This window comes from Hypanus sabinus, chromosome 12, assembly GCF_030144855.1.
Source record: "Hypanus sabinus isolate sHypSab1 chromosome 12, sHypSab1.hap1, whole genome shotgun sequence".
Lineage (NCBI taxonomy): Eukaryota > Metazoa > Chordata > Chondrichthyes > Myliobatiformes > Dasyatidae > Hypanus > Hypanus sabinus.
In genome coordinates this window covers 16508886-16525159 of record NC_082717.1, presented here as the reverse complement: position 1 = coordinate 16525159, position 16274 = coordinate 16508886, and the positions used below count along the sequence as shown (strand labels likewise).

Sequence of the window (16274 nt, the reverse complement as noted above, 5' to 3'; positions counted from 1 at the left end):
TTATTTACATCTTTTCTATAGGTAGGTGACCAGAATAAAAAACAGTACTCTAAATTAGACCTCACTAATGTCTTGTACAACTTCAACATAACATCCCTTATCCTGTACTCAGTACCTTGATTTATGAAGGCCGATGTACCAAAAGCTTTCTTTACATCCCTATCCACCTGTGACACCAATTTCAATGAATTATGGACCTGCATTTCCAGATCCCTTTGTTCTACCACACTCCACAGTGCCCTACTGTTCACTGTTCAAGACCGACCCTGAATGGTCCTTCCGAAGTGCAACACCTCACTTGTCTGCATTAAATTCCATTTGCCATTTTTTCAACCTATTTTTCCAGCTGGTCCAGATCTCACTGCAAGGCATGACAATCTTCCTCCCAAAACCACTACCCCCCCCCCCCCCAATCTTGGCGTTATTCACAAAGCTATTGAGTTATTCACTATTCACTGATTCAGTTAATCACATTATCATCTAGATCATTGATATAGATGACAAACAGACCCAGGACTGATCCCTACAGCACCCCACTAGTCAAAGGCCTCCAGTCAGAGAGTCAACTCGCTGCTACCACTCTCTGGCTTCTCCCACAAAGTCTTGGGTGGCCCTGGGGATTTAACTACCCTGAATTGCCTCAGGGTAGCAAACACTTCCTCGTCTGTAATCTGTACAGGGACCGTGAAGTTCATGCCACATTGCTTCACTTCTATAGACTCCGTATCCCTCTCCCAAATAAATACAAATGCAAAGAATGCACTTAAGATCTCCCCCATCTCTTTTAGCTCCAACCATGGGTTACCATTCTGGTCTTCCAAAGGACCAATTTTTGTCACTAGCAACTCTTTTGCTCTTAACATGCCTGTAGAATTCCTTAGGATTCTCCTTCACCTAGAAACAACTCCATGCCTTCTTTTAACTTTCCTGATTTCTTTCTTAAGTGTTCTCTTGTATTTCATGTACTTCATAATCACCTAATTTGTTCCTATTTGCCTATATCTGCTATGCACCTCCTTTTTTCCCTCTTAACCAGAGCCTCAATATCTCTTGAAAACAAATTTTCCTTACTCTTATTATCTTTACTTATATTTCTGATAGTCCCATAGAGGCTTTGTACTCTCAAAATTTCACTTTTGAAGTACTCCCATCTAACAAGTACACCTTTCCCGGGACACAGCCCGTCCCAATCCACACTTGCCATATCCTTTCTGATACCATGAAAATTGACCTTTCTCCAATTAAATCTCAAACCATGGCCCAGACCTATCCTTTTCAATATTGACTTTGAAACTAAAAGCATTATGATCACTAGATGCAAGGTATTCACCACACGACTTCTCATTCCTGAATAGCAGATCAAGTATTGCTTACATTCTCGTTTGGACTGTTACGTACTGATTAAGGAAAATTTCCCATACATATTTGACAAACTCTATCCCTTTTACAATATGGGAGTCGCAGTAAATATGTGGAAAGTTAAAATCGCCTACTATAACAGACTATTTCTTGAAACAGTCTGCGATCTCTTTACAAATTTGTTCCTCTCAATCCCTCAGACTTTTAGGTGGTCTGTAACATAGCCCCATTAACTGGTCATTCATTTCTTATTTTTCAGTTCCAACTATAACACCTCATTAGACAAGGTCTCCAGTCTGTCCTGACTAAGCTCTGCCATGACATTTTCCTTAACTATTTGTGCCAGCCCTCAAATTTGTCAGGCAATATTTCACTTTACAGAAACCATACTGACTTTGACTTATTTTATCATTAGTCTCCAAGTACCTACAAAGGCTAGTGTCCATGATGGAGCTGACTAATTGAACAACTCCCTGCAGCTTCCATCCCACCACCCACAATACCAGGCAGTGATACAGCCAGTTAGATTGTTCTCCATGGTACGTCTGTAGAAATTTGAGAGTGTTTTTTGTAACAAACCAAATCTCCTTAAAGTCCTAATGAAGTATAGCTGCCATCTTGTCTTCTTTATAGCTGCATCAGTATGCTGGGTCCAGCTTAAGTCCTCAGAGGTATTGACACCCAGGAACTTGAAATTGCTCACTCTCCCCACTTCTGATCCCTCTATTTGGACTGTATGTGTTCCCTCGTTTTACCCTTTCTGAACTCTGCAATCAGTTCTTTGGTCTTATTGACCAAATTCCTCGCAATTGACCAAGGTTTTGGAAAAGACCACAGATAGTGTTGTTGCTCCTTGCTTTTCTCTTGCTGCGGACACAAAGTAAGGAATGTATGCATCCTAGATGTTGGATTCAGGAGAAGCTACTCTGCCTCTGGAGGAGCTAATTTAGCATAACTCTGGTAATGACACTGGCAACCAAGATCTCCCTTGTGTAGTTGTGAAATCAGATTAGTGTCCTTTATTAGCAGCAACTATAATCATGGTGCTTTGGTGCCACTCCAGAATGTTGGCTTTATGTATGCTACCCAAATTAATTTTCATTACCTTCCTATCATGAAAGTTTTATATTTGATTGCATTTATTTAGGTTGTGCTTCCCCTTTATTTTATATGTAATTAACAATGAATATAATTATTGAAACATTTCTTTTATTGTTCAATACTAGAAAAGACCTATTGGAATCTCAAAAGCAATGTCAAGAGTTCATAGAACGATTAAAACACCAGGAGCTGCTGATTGCTGCAAACAGTGCAGATCGTGTTGGGGGCTTATGTTTGAAATGTGCCCAGCATGAGGCAGTTATGGCCCGGACTCATAGCAACGTACACATGCAGACTATAGACTCGTTGAAAAAGTAAGTATGCTCCAAATTACATATAATTCCATATTTAGGAATTGCCCTCTCCTTATTTGTACCTGATTAATTAACAAACATAATTAACAAAGTGGCCACTTTGTTAGGTACACCTGTATGCATGCTGATTAATGCATATACCTAATCAGCCAGTTATGTGGCAGCAATTCAATGCATAAAAGCATGAAGACATGGTCAAGAGGTTCATTTGTTGTTCAGACCAAGCATTGGAATGGGGAAGAAATGTGATTTAAGTGACTTGACTGTGGAATGATTGTGATGGGTGGCTTGAGCACCTCAAAGACTGCTGACCTCTTAGTACTTTCAGATACAATAGTTTCTAGAATTTACATAGAATGGTGCGAGAAGCTGAGAAATATACAGTGAGTGGCAGTTCTGTAGACGAAAATGCTTTGTTAATGAGAATGTTCAGACTAGTTTAAGCTGACAGGAAGATGACAGTAACTTAAATAACCACGTGTAACAACAGTGGTGTGCAGAAGAACATAACATTTCCAAACCTTTTGCAGTAGAAGGTCACAGCAGGTTCTACACCCAGTGCCGAATAAAGTGACTGACCACTGGGTGCATATGCAGAATCATTAATAGGTGGGTGGTGTTCAGATTTACAGTCAGCCCATTCAGGAATGACATCAGACCATATTTTGATATTAAGGTATTAGAAATAGAGTATATCCTCCCCCCAAGAAGTTCCAGTGGCTGGGATAGTTGGAATGAGTTATATTTTTAACGGATAGTTGTACAATGAGAAAATTGTTCAAAGCACCTTTGAGGTAATAAATTGGGGAACTGGACAGGAGCTTGAACATCTGTTCAAGATGTATCTGTTATTCCTAGTATTTTTCTAAACATTAATAAACTGCTGAATGGAAGGGTAAACCCAGAGCACTTTGGGTGCTTCTGATTTATATCCCTATAATACTAATGCCATCATCCTAATAATTTCAGTTAACTGTTTATTCACCAATTTAAATTATCTACTTTGAATTTAAATCTCACCCAAATCTTGCTCCATTCATCAGTTTTTCTCCAGTTTGCTAGGTTAATCACATGTGCATTGAAACATACAGTGAAGTGCATCGTTTGCATTGACAACCATCACAGTCTAAGGATGTGTTGCGGGCAGCCGCAAGTGTTGCCATACAATCTGGCACCAACGTAGCATGTCCATAATGTTCAGCAAAACAGCACAGAGCACAACAAACAAGCAAACAACAGCTGCAGAACAACTCTTTCCTCACTCCCACCCAGCCACACACCCACTCATACACGTAGACAGTTCTCCAGCCCCATGTCAGGCCTGCAGCCTCCAATGCATTTGCGGACTCGGTGACAGACAATGGGTGATTGCCCTTTCCGGTGTTCGTGGACCCGGGGCATCAGTTACTGGGCTTCAACTTCTGGATTTTCGACTGACCTCCAGGCTTCAATACTCTGTACTGACCCCAGGACAATCTGATCATGGGACCCTGAACTCCGGACTCGCCAGTGACAGGGCCGCATATTTTTAGTTATTTTTATTTTGTTTAGAGACGCAGTGTGGAATAGGTCCTTCCGTCCCTTTGAGCCACAACACCAGCAACCCCCTGATTTTTTACTGTAACCTAATCACGGGGCAATTTACAATGACCTTATTAACCTACCAACCAGTACATCTTTGGAATAGAGTAATAGAAAAGAACAGCACTAAACAGGCCCTTTGGCCCATCTAGTCCATCGACCTGCTGTCTGACCATAGCCCTCCATATTTCTGCCATCCATGTATCTGTCCAACTGTGGGAGGAAAACTGGAGGAAACCCACGCATTCCAGGATACCTGGATTGAACTCTGAACACCAACGCCCTGAGCTGTAATAGCATCACGCTAGCCACTATGCTACCGAGGAGCACCATTCCAGGCCTTGAACTTCCGACTCGCCAGCCCTAGTGCCTCCTGCTTAGATGGATGTCTGATCCCGGGACACACTAATCTGAGAGGACAGCTGACCTGGTGAGCCACCAGCTCTCATCCTCGGTGGTCCTTATCCACAGTGCTTGTCAACCCAGCATCGATGGATGTCCTTCATCAACAGTCACTTCACTGGCCCTCGAGTGCGGAGTGGAAGCCTACACCCTGGATGCTTTCTGTCCCATGTCCACATTGCTGTTCTTTGAGTGTAGAGCAGATGTCCTTAATCAACCATCCATGTTGTTGGCCTTACGTATTCTGTGATTTCCTTGTATGTTCCAATATTCCTAGTCAACCTTGTCAACTCGCCCCTGTATTTTGAAATTGTTTCTGTTCCTCAAAACCACGCCCATCTCTCCTTTCTGAAAGTTTCCCCAAAACTCAACTCCTCACATTCTCCTCTATCTTTCTCCTCCATTTTCAGTATTCACTATTGTTTGTAGTAGCTGGCTGGTGGTGTAGTGGCATCCACACCGGACTTTGAGGCAAGTGGACCCAGATTCAAATCAGCCAGCTCCTTGTATGCTTTCCATCCATCCTGGGTTGAGCATCAAGCTAGCAACTCGGCCTTTTAAAAAACGGACAAAATGCTAAAGAAACGGCAAAGTTGCTGCCTGATTCACCACAAGGGTCATTGTTTATATAAAGTACGACAAAAAATAGTAGGCTGAATTGTGCAAATTATTACACAAATAATGTTTGAATTTCAGATAACTGTCTCTTAAGATAATTCTACAATGGCGTTCAAAAAAAAATGCACTGGATACGCTGGAGGTAGGGAGTGGGGAGTGTAGGTGGGGATCAGGTTTGGGAAGGGATTTGAATTTGCAAAGCTGCACTATCTACATGTGTCAAGAAAAGCAAGTTGGGAAAAAATAGTGTCTATTTATTTTTATTTAAATTCTGTGAGTGAATTTTAACTTGTATCTCAATTTGTTATTTGTGAATTCTGTAAGAGCATGTTTCTGTAACCCAAGCACACTGGTTGCCTGTATGTCAAAGTCTTCCTTATTTGTATGACAAGTTATCAAAGTTTGGAAGCATATTGTATTTTTTAAGCTACCAGCAGTCCATCTGTAACTTATGATGATAGTAATCTTTTGCAGGGTTCCCACAGTTTATAAAATTCACAATATTTTAAACTAAATAATGAGTCTCATAAGAAGAATCTAAAGGACCAGCTGCCAAGAGCAAAATGTTTATTCTTGCAATAAAATGTAATGTACTGGAAAATAAGAGCAACATATACAATCATTGCTGGAGGGAAGTTAGCAGCAGACCTATCGATTCAGAGAGAGAGAGAGAGAGAGAGCTTTGCACAGATCGAGAAGAGTTTAAAAAAGGAGCGTTTCACAGGGCTGGGCGCACTAGTGGTGGACCAATCAATTTGCAGAGAGAGAGGGCTTTGCACAGGTCGAGGAGAAGAGTTTTAAAAAAGTGTTTTACGGGGCTTGACGCATTAGCAGCGGACCAGTCTATTCAAAGAAAGAGCTATGCACAGGTCTGGGAGAAGAGTTACAAAAGGAGGGCTCAACACATTAGCTGCGGACTAATTGATTCTAAGAGAGGCAGAGCTTTGCACACTTCGGGAATAAGGGTTTTAAAAAAGGAGCATTTTGCAGGGCTCAGCATATTAGCAGTGGACCAATCAATTTGCCATTTATTAGCAGGAGCAAATAAAAATAAAGCAGGGTCAAAGCAGAGTAGCCATTGTGTGAGGGGACCAGTGTAGGAGTGGGAACTTGAGGCTTTGGCTCAAGAGGCTTCAGTGAGGAGGCACAGGTAAGCAGCAGGTATAGCTTTCGTATGGTTGAATAAAAAGTCACTAAGTTACAGCTAATTAAATAAAGTAGGGATGAAGCAGGATTAGGTGATGTGCTGTAGCTGCACATGTGGGATGTGAGAGCTGGTAGACCCCATTGTGATTCCTGGTGACCACGTCTGCAGCAAGTGTCGGCTGCTCGAGGAACTCAGGCTCAAACTTGATGACCTGGAATCTGAGCTTCAAACACTGTGGCACAGCAGGAAGGGAGAGAGTTACCTGGATTTTCTGTTTCGGGGGTAGTCACATACATTAGATTACCTCAAATTCGGTCTGTGGTCAGAAACAAGAGAGAGTGACTGAGAGTGAGGATGATAGAGTATCCCGAAGGCTGTGTTGCCTGCCTGGTACCCAGGTTCAGGACATCTTATGACCTGCAGGGGATTTTGTAGTGGGAGGGGAAAGATCCATTTGTCATTATCCATGGGGTAGGAGGAAGAAAGTGGTTCTGCTAAGGGAATTTGAGCACCTAGGGATTAAATTAAAAATCAGAACCAAAAAAGTAGTTATCTCTGGATTACTACCTGAGCCACATGCAAATTGGATGGAAACAGGGGTCACCGGTGCCTTAGCCCTCCTCAGGTCCACCACCAGCTCCTTAGTCTTTTTCACATCAAGCTACAGATGATTCTGCTTGCACCATGTGACAAAGTTTCCCTCTGTAGCCCTGTTCTCAGCCTCATCTCCCTTGCTGATGCATCCAACTATGGCAGAGTCATCAGAAAACTTCTGAAGATGGCAAGACTCTGTGCAGTAGTTGAAGTCCAAGGTGTAGATGGTGAAGAGAAAGGGAGACAGGACAGACCCCTGTGGAGCCCCAGTGCTGCTGTCCACTCTGTCTGACACACAGTGTTGCAAGCGCACGTACTGTGGTCTGCCAGTCAGCTAATCAATAATCCATGACACCAGGGAAGCATCCACCTGCATCACTGTCAGCTTCTCACCCAGCAGAGCAGGGTGAATGATGTTGAACGCACTGGAGAAGTCAAAAAATATGACCCTCACAGAGCTCGCCGGCTTGTCCAGGTGGGCATAGACACGGTTCAGCAGGTAGATGATGGCATCCTCAACTCCTAGTCGGGGCTGATAGGCAAACTGGAGGGGGTCTAAGTGTGGCCTAAACATAGGCCGGAGCTGCTCTAGAACAAGTCTGTCCAGGGTCTTCATGATGTGGGAGGTCAATGCCACTGGTCTGTAGTCATTGGACCCACTGGGGCGCGGCGTCTTCGGTACAGGAACAAGGCAGGGTGTCTTCCACAGCACAGGAACGCTCTGGAGACTCAGGCTCAGGTTGAAAACATGGTGAAGTACTCCACATAGCTGGGGGGCACAGGCTTTGAGCACCCTGGGGCTGACACCATCCGGGCCTGCAGCCTTGTTTGGGTGGAGACATTTCAGCTGTCTTCTCACCTGTTCAGCTGTGAAGCCCACTGTGGTGGTTTCAGGTGTGGGAGGGGTGTAGTCACGAGGGCAGGGTGGGGGGGCTGTGAGGAGGGGTAGGATGGGAGAGTGGAGTATGTGTTGGTTGGGGGCCGTGGGGGATGGGCAGGGGCCACAGTGTCAAGTCTGTTGAAGAACAGGTTAAGTTCGTTGCCCCTGTCCACACTGCCTTCAGCTCCTCTGTTGCTGGTTTGCCGGAACCCAGTGATGGTCCTCATCCTACTCCAGACCTCTCTTTATGTTGTTCTGCTGGAGTTTCCACTCAAGCTTCCTCCTACACCTGTCTTTAGCCTCCCTGATCTTGGCCTTCAGGTCCCTCTGTATCGTCCTCAGCTCCTCCTTATTTCCATCTCTAAATGCCCTCTTTTTAGTGTTCAGGATGTCCTTAATGTCCTTTGTTACCCATGGTTTGTTATTTGAATAACAAAGGACAGTTCTTGCCAGAACATTGCAGTCCACACAGAAGTTGATGTAACCGGTAATGCGCTCTGTGAGCCCATCAATGTCCTCTCCATGTGGGTCACAGAGGGCCTGCCAGTCTGTCACCTCAAAACAATCCTGGAGTGCCTCATAAGCCTCCCACGACCATTTCCTCACTGACCTCGAGGTTGCAGGTTTACTCTTCACCAGAGGCACGTAGCAGGGTTTGAGATGCACCAGGTTGTGATCTGACCTTCCCAGTGGGGGGAGGGGAGAGGAGCTGTAAGCATCCTTAACGTTGGCATACCTCAAGTCCAGGGTCCTCTCCCCTCTGGTTGTACAGCTCACGTACTGCGTGAAGTTGGACAGTGTCCTAGCCATGGTAACGTGGTTGGAGTCACCCGAGATGGTAATGAGGGCACTCGAGTACTGGGTTTGTAGTCTGGCTATGACGGTGTGAATGATGTTACACGCCGACGCCAAGCCATCTTTCTGTCACTATTAGATTTATTTGTCTTGCTGGTTGAGTACAGGTGTATGGAAGGAAGAGGCAATCATACAAACCATGTTTCCATAACTATTGCCATCTTCCCTCTCAATGTCAGCAGGACCAAGCGAGGGGGAATTGGGTGAACATACACCAGTCCTCACTGAGGCGTCAGTGGTAGAAAGGCTGAGCAGCTTCAAGTTCCTGGGCTTCAACATTTCAGAAGATCTATCCTAGGCCCAATACATTGATACAGGCACAAAGGCATGCCAGCTCTACTTCATTAGGTGTTTGAGGATATTTGGCCTATTACCAAAGACTTGCAAATTTCTACAGATGTATATTGGAAAGCATTCTGACTGGTTGCATCACAGCCTGGTTCATTTCACATGATCGTAAGAGACTGCAAAGGGTTGTAGACTCAGCCAGTTCTATCAAAGACACAATCATCCTTGCCTTCAGGAGCATCTTCAAATGGTGATATATCAAGGGCAGCATCCATCATAAGACTGGACATGCTGTCTTTGATTTCCTTCCATTGAGGAACTGTTACTGGAGTTGAGGACCCACATTCAATGTTTGAAAAACAGCTTCTTTCCCTCAGACATCAGATTTCTGAATGGTTCATAAATGCATGAATATTACCTCATCATTCATTTTTTGCACTATTTATTTAATTTTGCAACTTGAAGCCATTTTATGTCTTGCATTGTACTGCTGCCAGAAAACAACAAATTTTCACCAGATTAGCCGGATTATCTCTGACATGAAATGATATTTTTAAACACAAATTTAGGTGCCTTTCCAAGTAAATTTTGTGGAACAGGAAATCCCATAGGATCTGAACATCTTTGTTCAAAGACTTGGCATCTTCATACAAGCATAATTTTTTTAGGTTGCTTGCTTGAATTATTAGCAACCTGGAGAGAAACAGCACTGAAATGGGCTGTTTGGCCCATTGAGTCTGCACTGATCGTTGGCCATGCATTTATGCTAATCTTAATTTATTCTTGTCATAATCCCCACGTTCTCATGAACTCTTCTCAGATTCTACCTCTCACCTACATACTTCGGCCAATAAATGTACCAACATGCCTTTGGGATGTTGGTGGAACCTGGAACACCTGGAGGAAACCCATGCAACCACAGGGAGAACGAACTCCCACACATAACAGACACGCAGTCAGGACTGAACTTAGGTCTCCTATGCTGTAAGGCCGTGGCTCTGCTGTCTGCTATTTTTGCATTTTCAACTTCCCTAATTTTGTCACTAAATGAATTGGATTAAATGTAAATGGATGATTTAATTCCTTCTAATCCGATTATGTGAGTTTACAATTGTCAGCTCTACCCAATTGTAAGGTTTATAATTGCAATCAAAAACATGTACTCATACAGTGCCTTCCTTATGGTTTGCGTTTCTCTTTTATTTAGAAAGAAGGAATACAGGAGGAGGAGCAGACTTTCGCTCTTTTAGGCTGCTCATCAGTCAAACAGGGTTGGTCAGCTGCTTCCCCAACCCACTCCTGAGGTCCCTTGATCCGTTTGTCATCAAAAAATGTATCTACTTCCTCCTTGAATATATTTAATGACTTAACCTTGCCTTCCCCCCACTTCCTACTCTGGTAGAGAAGTCCACAGATTCTCTAGGCCAGTGGTTCCCAACCTTTTTTTGGCCATGCCCCACCTAATCACCTCTAAAATCCTTATGCCCCCTTTGGTGATATATAATTCTTATTATTCAAAAAGTGAACTCCTATTCACCTGGAGGAAGCCTAAAAGACCATTAATTTGGTTTAAACAAGCTTCCAAAGAACATGGCATTCATGAAAGAGAAAAATAAAAGATCTGAAGGACTGTTAAAGTTCTGAGGAAGAAATTACTAAGAAATTGTAAAAAAAAGAACATTGATATTAAAATAATAATAATAAATAAATAAATAAAACGATGCTGATTCGTTTCTACAGCATACAAAGACAGATACACCGTTTAAAAGAGATGACGCAATGTACACACCTTCACACCACCAAGAACCGAAAGCTACTGCAAAAAAGCAGCATTGGCGCCACCTCGTACGAGTTTCTTACGTGTTTGGACTTGTTCATTCGTTCCTTCCTACATCAGTCAATTCATTAATTTAATTATGAAAGCCATTTGATGGTTGTAATGATGATGATACACTATATATACAGTACATACGCAATTACACATGTACATACACAAGTATTTTTATGTATGCATACTGTATATACACATATGTATTAACTCATACACACACTCATACTCACACAGACTTACTAGAAAAAATTCACTGTTAATAACTCATTCTCGAATTGCCCCCCCCTTTAAAAATCAAATTACCCCCCCTGTGGGGCGTACGCCCCACGTTGAGAACCACTGGTCTAGGCAAAACAATCTCTTGATCACAGCTCCAAATGGCACACCCTGTATCCTGAGTCTGACTCTCCAGCCCTTGGGAAGATGTGTAGTCTGTCTAGTCCTGTTAGAATTTTATGGATTTCTATAACATTCTTACATATATCAGTGCCCATAGGCCTAACCTAACCAAGCTCTCTTACAATTAAGGTCATTTACCATTTCTATGGTTTCTGAACAACAGCAATACCTATGTCAGGCTGCTGTTTATTGATTACAGCTTGGTGTTCAACACAATTTGCCCTCAGTTTTAGTAAACAAGCTCCAAAATCTGGGCCTCTGTCCCTCTCTGTGCTGCTGGATCCGTGACTTCTTCATCAGGAGACCATGGTCTGTGCAGATCAGAAATAACATTCCCTCCTCGCTCACAATCAACACTGGTGCACCTCAGGGATACACGCTTAGCCCACTGTTCTCTCTCTACACCCACAAATGTGTGGCTAACAAGGTCAAACAGCATCTGTAGATTTGCTGATGACAACGATTTTTGGCAGAATTTCCAATGGTGACAAGGAGGCATGCAGAAGTGAGATAGATCAGCTTGTTCAGTGGTGTCACAGCAATAACCTTTCACTCAATGTCAGTAAGACCAAGGAATTGATTATGGACTTCAGGAAGGGAATGTTGAAGGAACACACACCAGTCCTCATTGAGGGGTCGGAAGTGGAAAGGGTGAGTGAGTGTCAGTTCTTTGAGGATCTATCCTGGGCCTAGCCTATTGATGCAACTACAAAGAGGGCATGTCATCAGCTACACTTCACCAAGAGTTTGAGGAGACTCTCGCAGATTTCTACAGATGTATCATGGAGAGCATTCTAACTGGTTGCATCACCGTCTGGTATGGAGGGGTGACTGCTCGGGATCAGAAGCTGCTGAAAGTTGCAAACTCAGACAGCTGCATCATGGGCACGAGCCTCCCCAGCATTGTGGACGTCCTTAAAATGGACTTAAGAGTGATGCCTTAAAAAGGCTGAATCCATCACGAAGAGTCGCCATCACTCAAGACATGCTCTCTTCTCATTGCTATAGTCAAGTAAGAGGTACAAGAGCCTGAATACACACACTCAATGCTTCAGGAACAGCTTCTTCCCCTCCACTGTCAGATTTCTGTAAGGACAATGGACTTTTGTACACTACTTCAATGTTTTTTTCCAGCACTAATTAGTTAATTTAATTCTTTTAAAAGATATTTTTTGTAATTGTAACTGATTGTAATTTAGAGTTTATTATTATTATTTATTGCAATTTACTGCTGCTACTAAACAATAAATTTCACAACATATACCAGTGATATTAAACCGGATCTGCCTGATTCCTACCTGCCTGTGTTCAGCAATTGCATTTTCCCATTTTCTGAGATTTGGTCATAATTAAAAACCCTCTTTATTCTCCTCAGCCATTTTCCACTCAACCAAGTTTTATTCTAAATCACAATAAATGCTTCTTGATTAGTTTTCATGGCAAAAATTCTAAATTCTAAAGTTTTGAGTAAATAAACTAATCAAAATTCCATGGGTAACACATATCGAATGTTCGAGGAACTGAGCAAGACAGGCAGCATCTGAACAGACAGCTTTTCAGGCCAAAACCCTTCATCAGAACATTGGGGAAGATCTGTGTGTTTTGCTCCAGATTTTCCAGCATCTGCAGAATCTCCAAAGTGTCCAAAGTTTTATGGGGATGTGGCATATATATTCTGGCCTACATGTTACCTAAGTCACATTGGTATTTTTGATTGTTTGAACAGCTAAAAGCATATCTTTAAAAACAAAGTCTCTTTTTAGTTTGTATTTTACTAGCAAACATATGTATACTTGTTCTCACACAAACATCTGGTTACTCTAGTGTAAAATTGTCCTGGCACACTTCTCTCCAATCAGAACTAAACTGGTAGCTATCATTTTCAGCTGCTGTTTAAAATTCAGCAGATATTCCCTGCTGCAATAGGGGTGGTCAGGTAAAGTTGTGATTAAGGTGCATTCAAGCTACAAAGGGGTGACTTTAATGTCTGACCTATTGCCTATGTTATTCTGGTTCAAGTAGCACTTTATGCAAAAGCAGGATGCCCTCTGTGGGAAAAGTAAGTTCCTCATTTAGGGGACTAATTTTCCCCAAAATGAGGAATTATGGATATTCATATTTAGATTTAATAATGACATATTAAGACCGGTAGCTCAGTTGTCTGCCTTTCAGAGGTGCCGCAGTGTCGTAGCAGTTAGCACATTATTACAGCTTGGGAAGTGAGAGTTTGGAGTTCAATTCTAGCACCATCTGTAAGGAGTTTTTAATGTTATCCCCATGACTGTCTGGGATTTTGTCCGGGTGCTCTGGTTTCCTCCCACCTTCCAAAGACATTCTGATTAGTAGGTTAATTGGTCACTGTAAATTGTCCTGTGATTAGACTAGTATTAAATTGGTGAGTTGCCGTGTGGCACAGTTTGTTGGACCAGAAGGGTCTGCTCCATGCTGTATCACTAAATAATTAAATAGATTCCCATTGTGATTGACAACAGGTATCCTTTGTTCAAGAAGTTTATATTAATTCAGCAGATCACACTATTTAGTACTAAATATACCTCAATAAAAGTATTCAGGAAAGTTGAGAGAGGATGAAAAGCCAAAGGACACTGGTGGATGGTGGTATTAATTAAGGGGAGATGTCTTGGAGCAGTCAAGAACAAAATGTATCTGGTTGGAATTAAACAGTTGAGATGGTATCTTATTACGAGTGTTCTCTAAGTGCCATCTAGTGGGGCATAGAGGAGTAAGTTGCAGGGAAGTAACTGAACTTGCAAAAGGTATGCAACAGTGTTATAATAGACTATCTGTGAGAGTAATAATATAAGGAGTAAAGAGAAGTCAGGATTTCTAAAGTGCATTCAGACATTTCTTGACTAGTACTCTTCAGGCACAATGCAGAAGGAAGCTTTGCTAGATTTGGTTCCAAGCCAAATGGGACTGAAATCAATTTTAGGAAATTGTGTCATATGCTTTAGAGTCACACAAAAGGAAATTATTCTCTCTATCTTCTATTTTGTCAATCATTCTTGATTTTGTACAAAAAGCAGAAAGGGGAAAACTTATTGGTGAAAGCATCACAAACAAGAGGGTATGAACGATAGTCTAAATGACAAAATGAAGTGTCTCTTTTGTGTTATACTTGGTTAAACTCCATACTGCCAACAGAAATGGAGGCAGATTCAGTCAAAAAAGTAATTGTAAAAGTACAAGAAAGGAAAATATTTGAAAGACTATAGGGAGAAAAACAGGAAGTGGGACTAGTTGGATTGCTCATGCTTGCAGTCTGTGTAGGCTGAACTGCTTCCTTCCACGCAGTAACTATCTGTAATTGTGTCACAGTTTGTATTTAAGAATGAAGTAACCCATTTCATACATCTCCCCCTGGTGGGGAAGGCTATTAGTACAAATATCAGATTAAGAATAGGGTTTAATATCACCGGCATATGTCGTGAAATTTGTTGTTTTCTGGAAGCAGAACATTACAATACATAATGAAATCTATAAATTATAATAAGTGTATGTGTATATGTATAAAGTGTGTGTGTGTGTATATAATGTATATATATGTGTGTGTATATGTATAGTGTGTGTGTATATATATAATGTAATATATGTGTGTGTGTGTGTGTGTGTGTGTGTATATATATATATATATATATATATATATATATATGTATGTATATAGTAGTTCAAAAAGAGTGGGGAAAATAGTGAGGTAGCATTCATTAGTTCACGTCTATTCAGAAATCTGGTGGTGGAGGGCAAGAATTTGTTCCTGAAACTTCGAGCGTTTTTAGGCTGCTGTGCCCCCTCCTTGGTGGTAGCAATGAGAAGAGGGCAAGTCCTGCATGATGGGCGTCTTTCAATGAAGGATGCTGCCTTTTTGAGGTGTCACCTTTTGAAGATGTTCTCAATGCTGGGGAGGCTGGTGCCCATGATAGTGCTGGCTGAGTTTACAACTTTCCGCAATCTTTTTTGATCCTGTGCAGTGGCCCCACTATATGATACAGTGATGCAACTAGTTAGAATACTCTCTGTGGTACACCTGTAGAAATTTGCTGTTGTCATTGGTGACATGCTAAGTGTCCTCAAACTCCTAATGATATATAGCCAATGTTGTACTGCCTTTGTAATTGTTGGTGCCAGGATAAATCTTCAGAGATGTTGAAACCCAGAAATTTGAAACAGTTCACCTTTCTCACTGCTGATCACTTGATGAAGGCTGGTGCGTGTTCCCTCAGCTACTTCTTCCTGAATTTCACAATCAATTCCTTTGTCTTACTTATGTTGAGTGCAAGGTTGTTGCTGCAACACTACTCAACCAGCTGATCTAGTATCTCGCTCCTGTGCATCACCTCGTCACCATCTGAAATTCTGCCAATTATAGTTGTGTCATCGGCAAATTTATAACCATATAACATATAACCATATAACAATCACAGCACGGAAACAAGCCATCTCGGCCCTCCTAGTCCATGCTGAACTCTTAATCTCACCTAGATCCACCTACCCACACTCAGCCCATAACCTTCCACTCCTTTCCTGTCCATATACCTATCCAATTTTACCTTAAAAGACACAACTGAACTGGCCTCTACTACTTCTACAGGAAGCTCATTCCACATAGCTATCACTCTCTGAGTAAAGAAATACCCCCTCGTGTTTCCCTTAAACTTCTGCCCCCTAACTCTCAAATCATGTCCTCTCGTTTGCTCTAGACCTCTTGTGACAATAGGCAAATTGCAGAGGGTCCAGGTCCTTGCTTAGGGAGGAGTTGATTCTGGCCATGACCAACCTCTCAAAGCACTTCACAGTAGATGTGAGTGTAATTGGGTGATAGTCTTTAAGATAGCTCACCCTGCTTCTGGGTGCTGGTATGATTGTTGCACTTTTCAAATAGGTGGG

General features: G+C 42.2%; 1 protein-coding gene and 1 long non-coding RNA gene across 6 annotated transcripts in view; one reads left to right on the top strand and one right to left on the bottom strand.

The window, feature by feature from the left end:
- sdccag8 (SHH signaling and ciliogenesis regulator sdccag8) overlaps nucleotides 1–16274 on the top strand; it is a 415457-nt gene that overhangs the window by 63094 nt on the left and 336089 nt on the right. For all 4 annotated transcript variants that reach the window (XM_059985604.1, XM_059985603.1, XM_059985605.1 and 1 more), the window contains exon 8: nucleotides 2586–2774. In XM_059985604.1, the coding sequence (XP_059841587.1) occupies nucleotides 2586–2774 (189 nt within the window). The remainder of the gene's footprint in view (nucleotides 1–2585; nucleotides 2775–16274) is intronic.
- LOC132402667 (uncharacterized) overlaps nucleotides 1–16274 on the bottom strand; it is a 52326-nt gene that overhangs the window by 21832 nt on the left and 14220 nt on the right. The gene's annotated exons all lie outside the window — the stretch shown is intronic.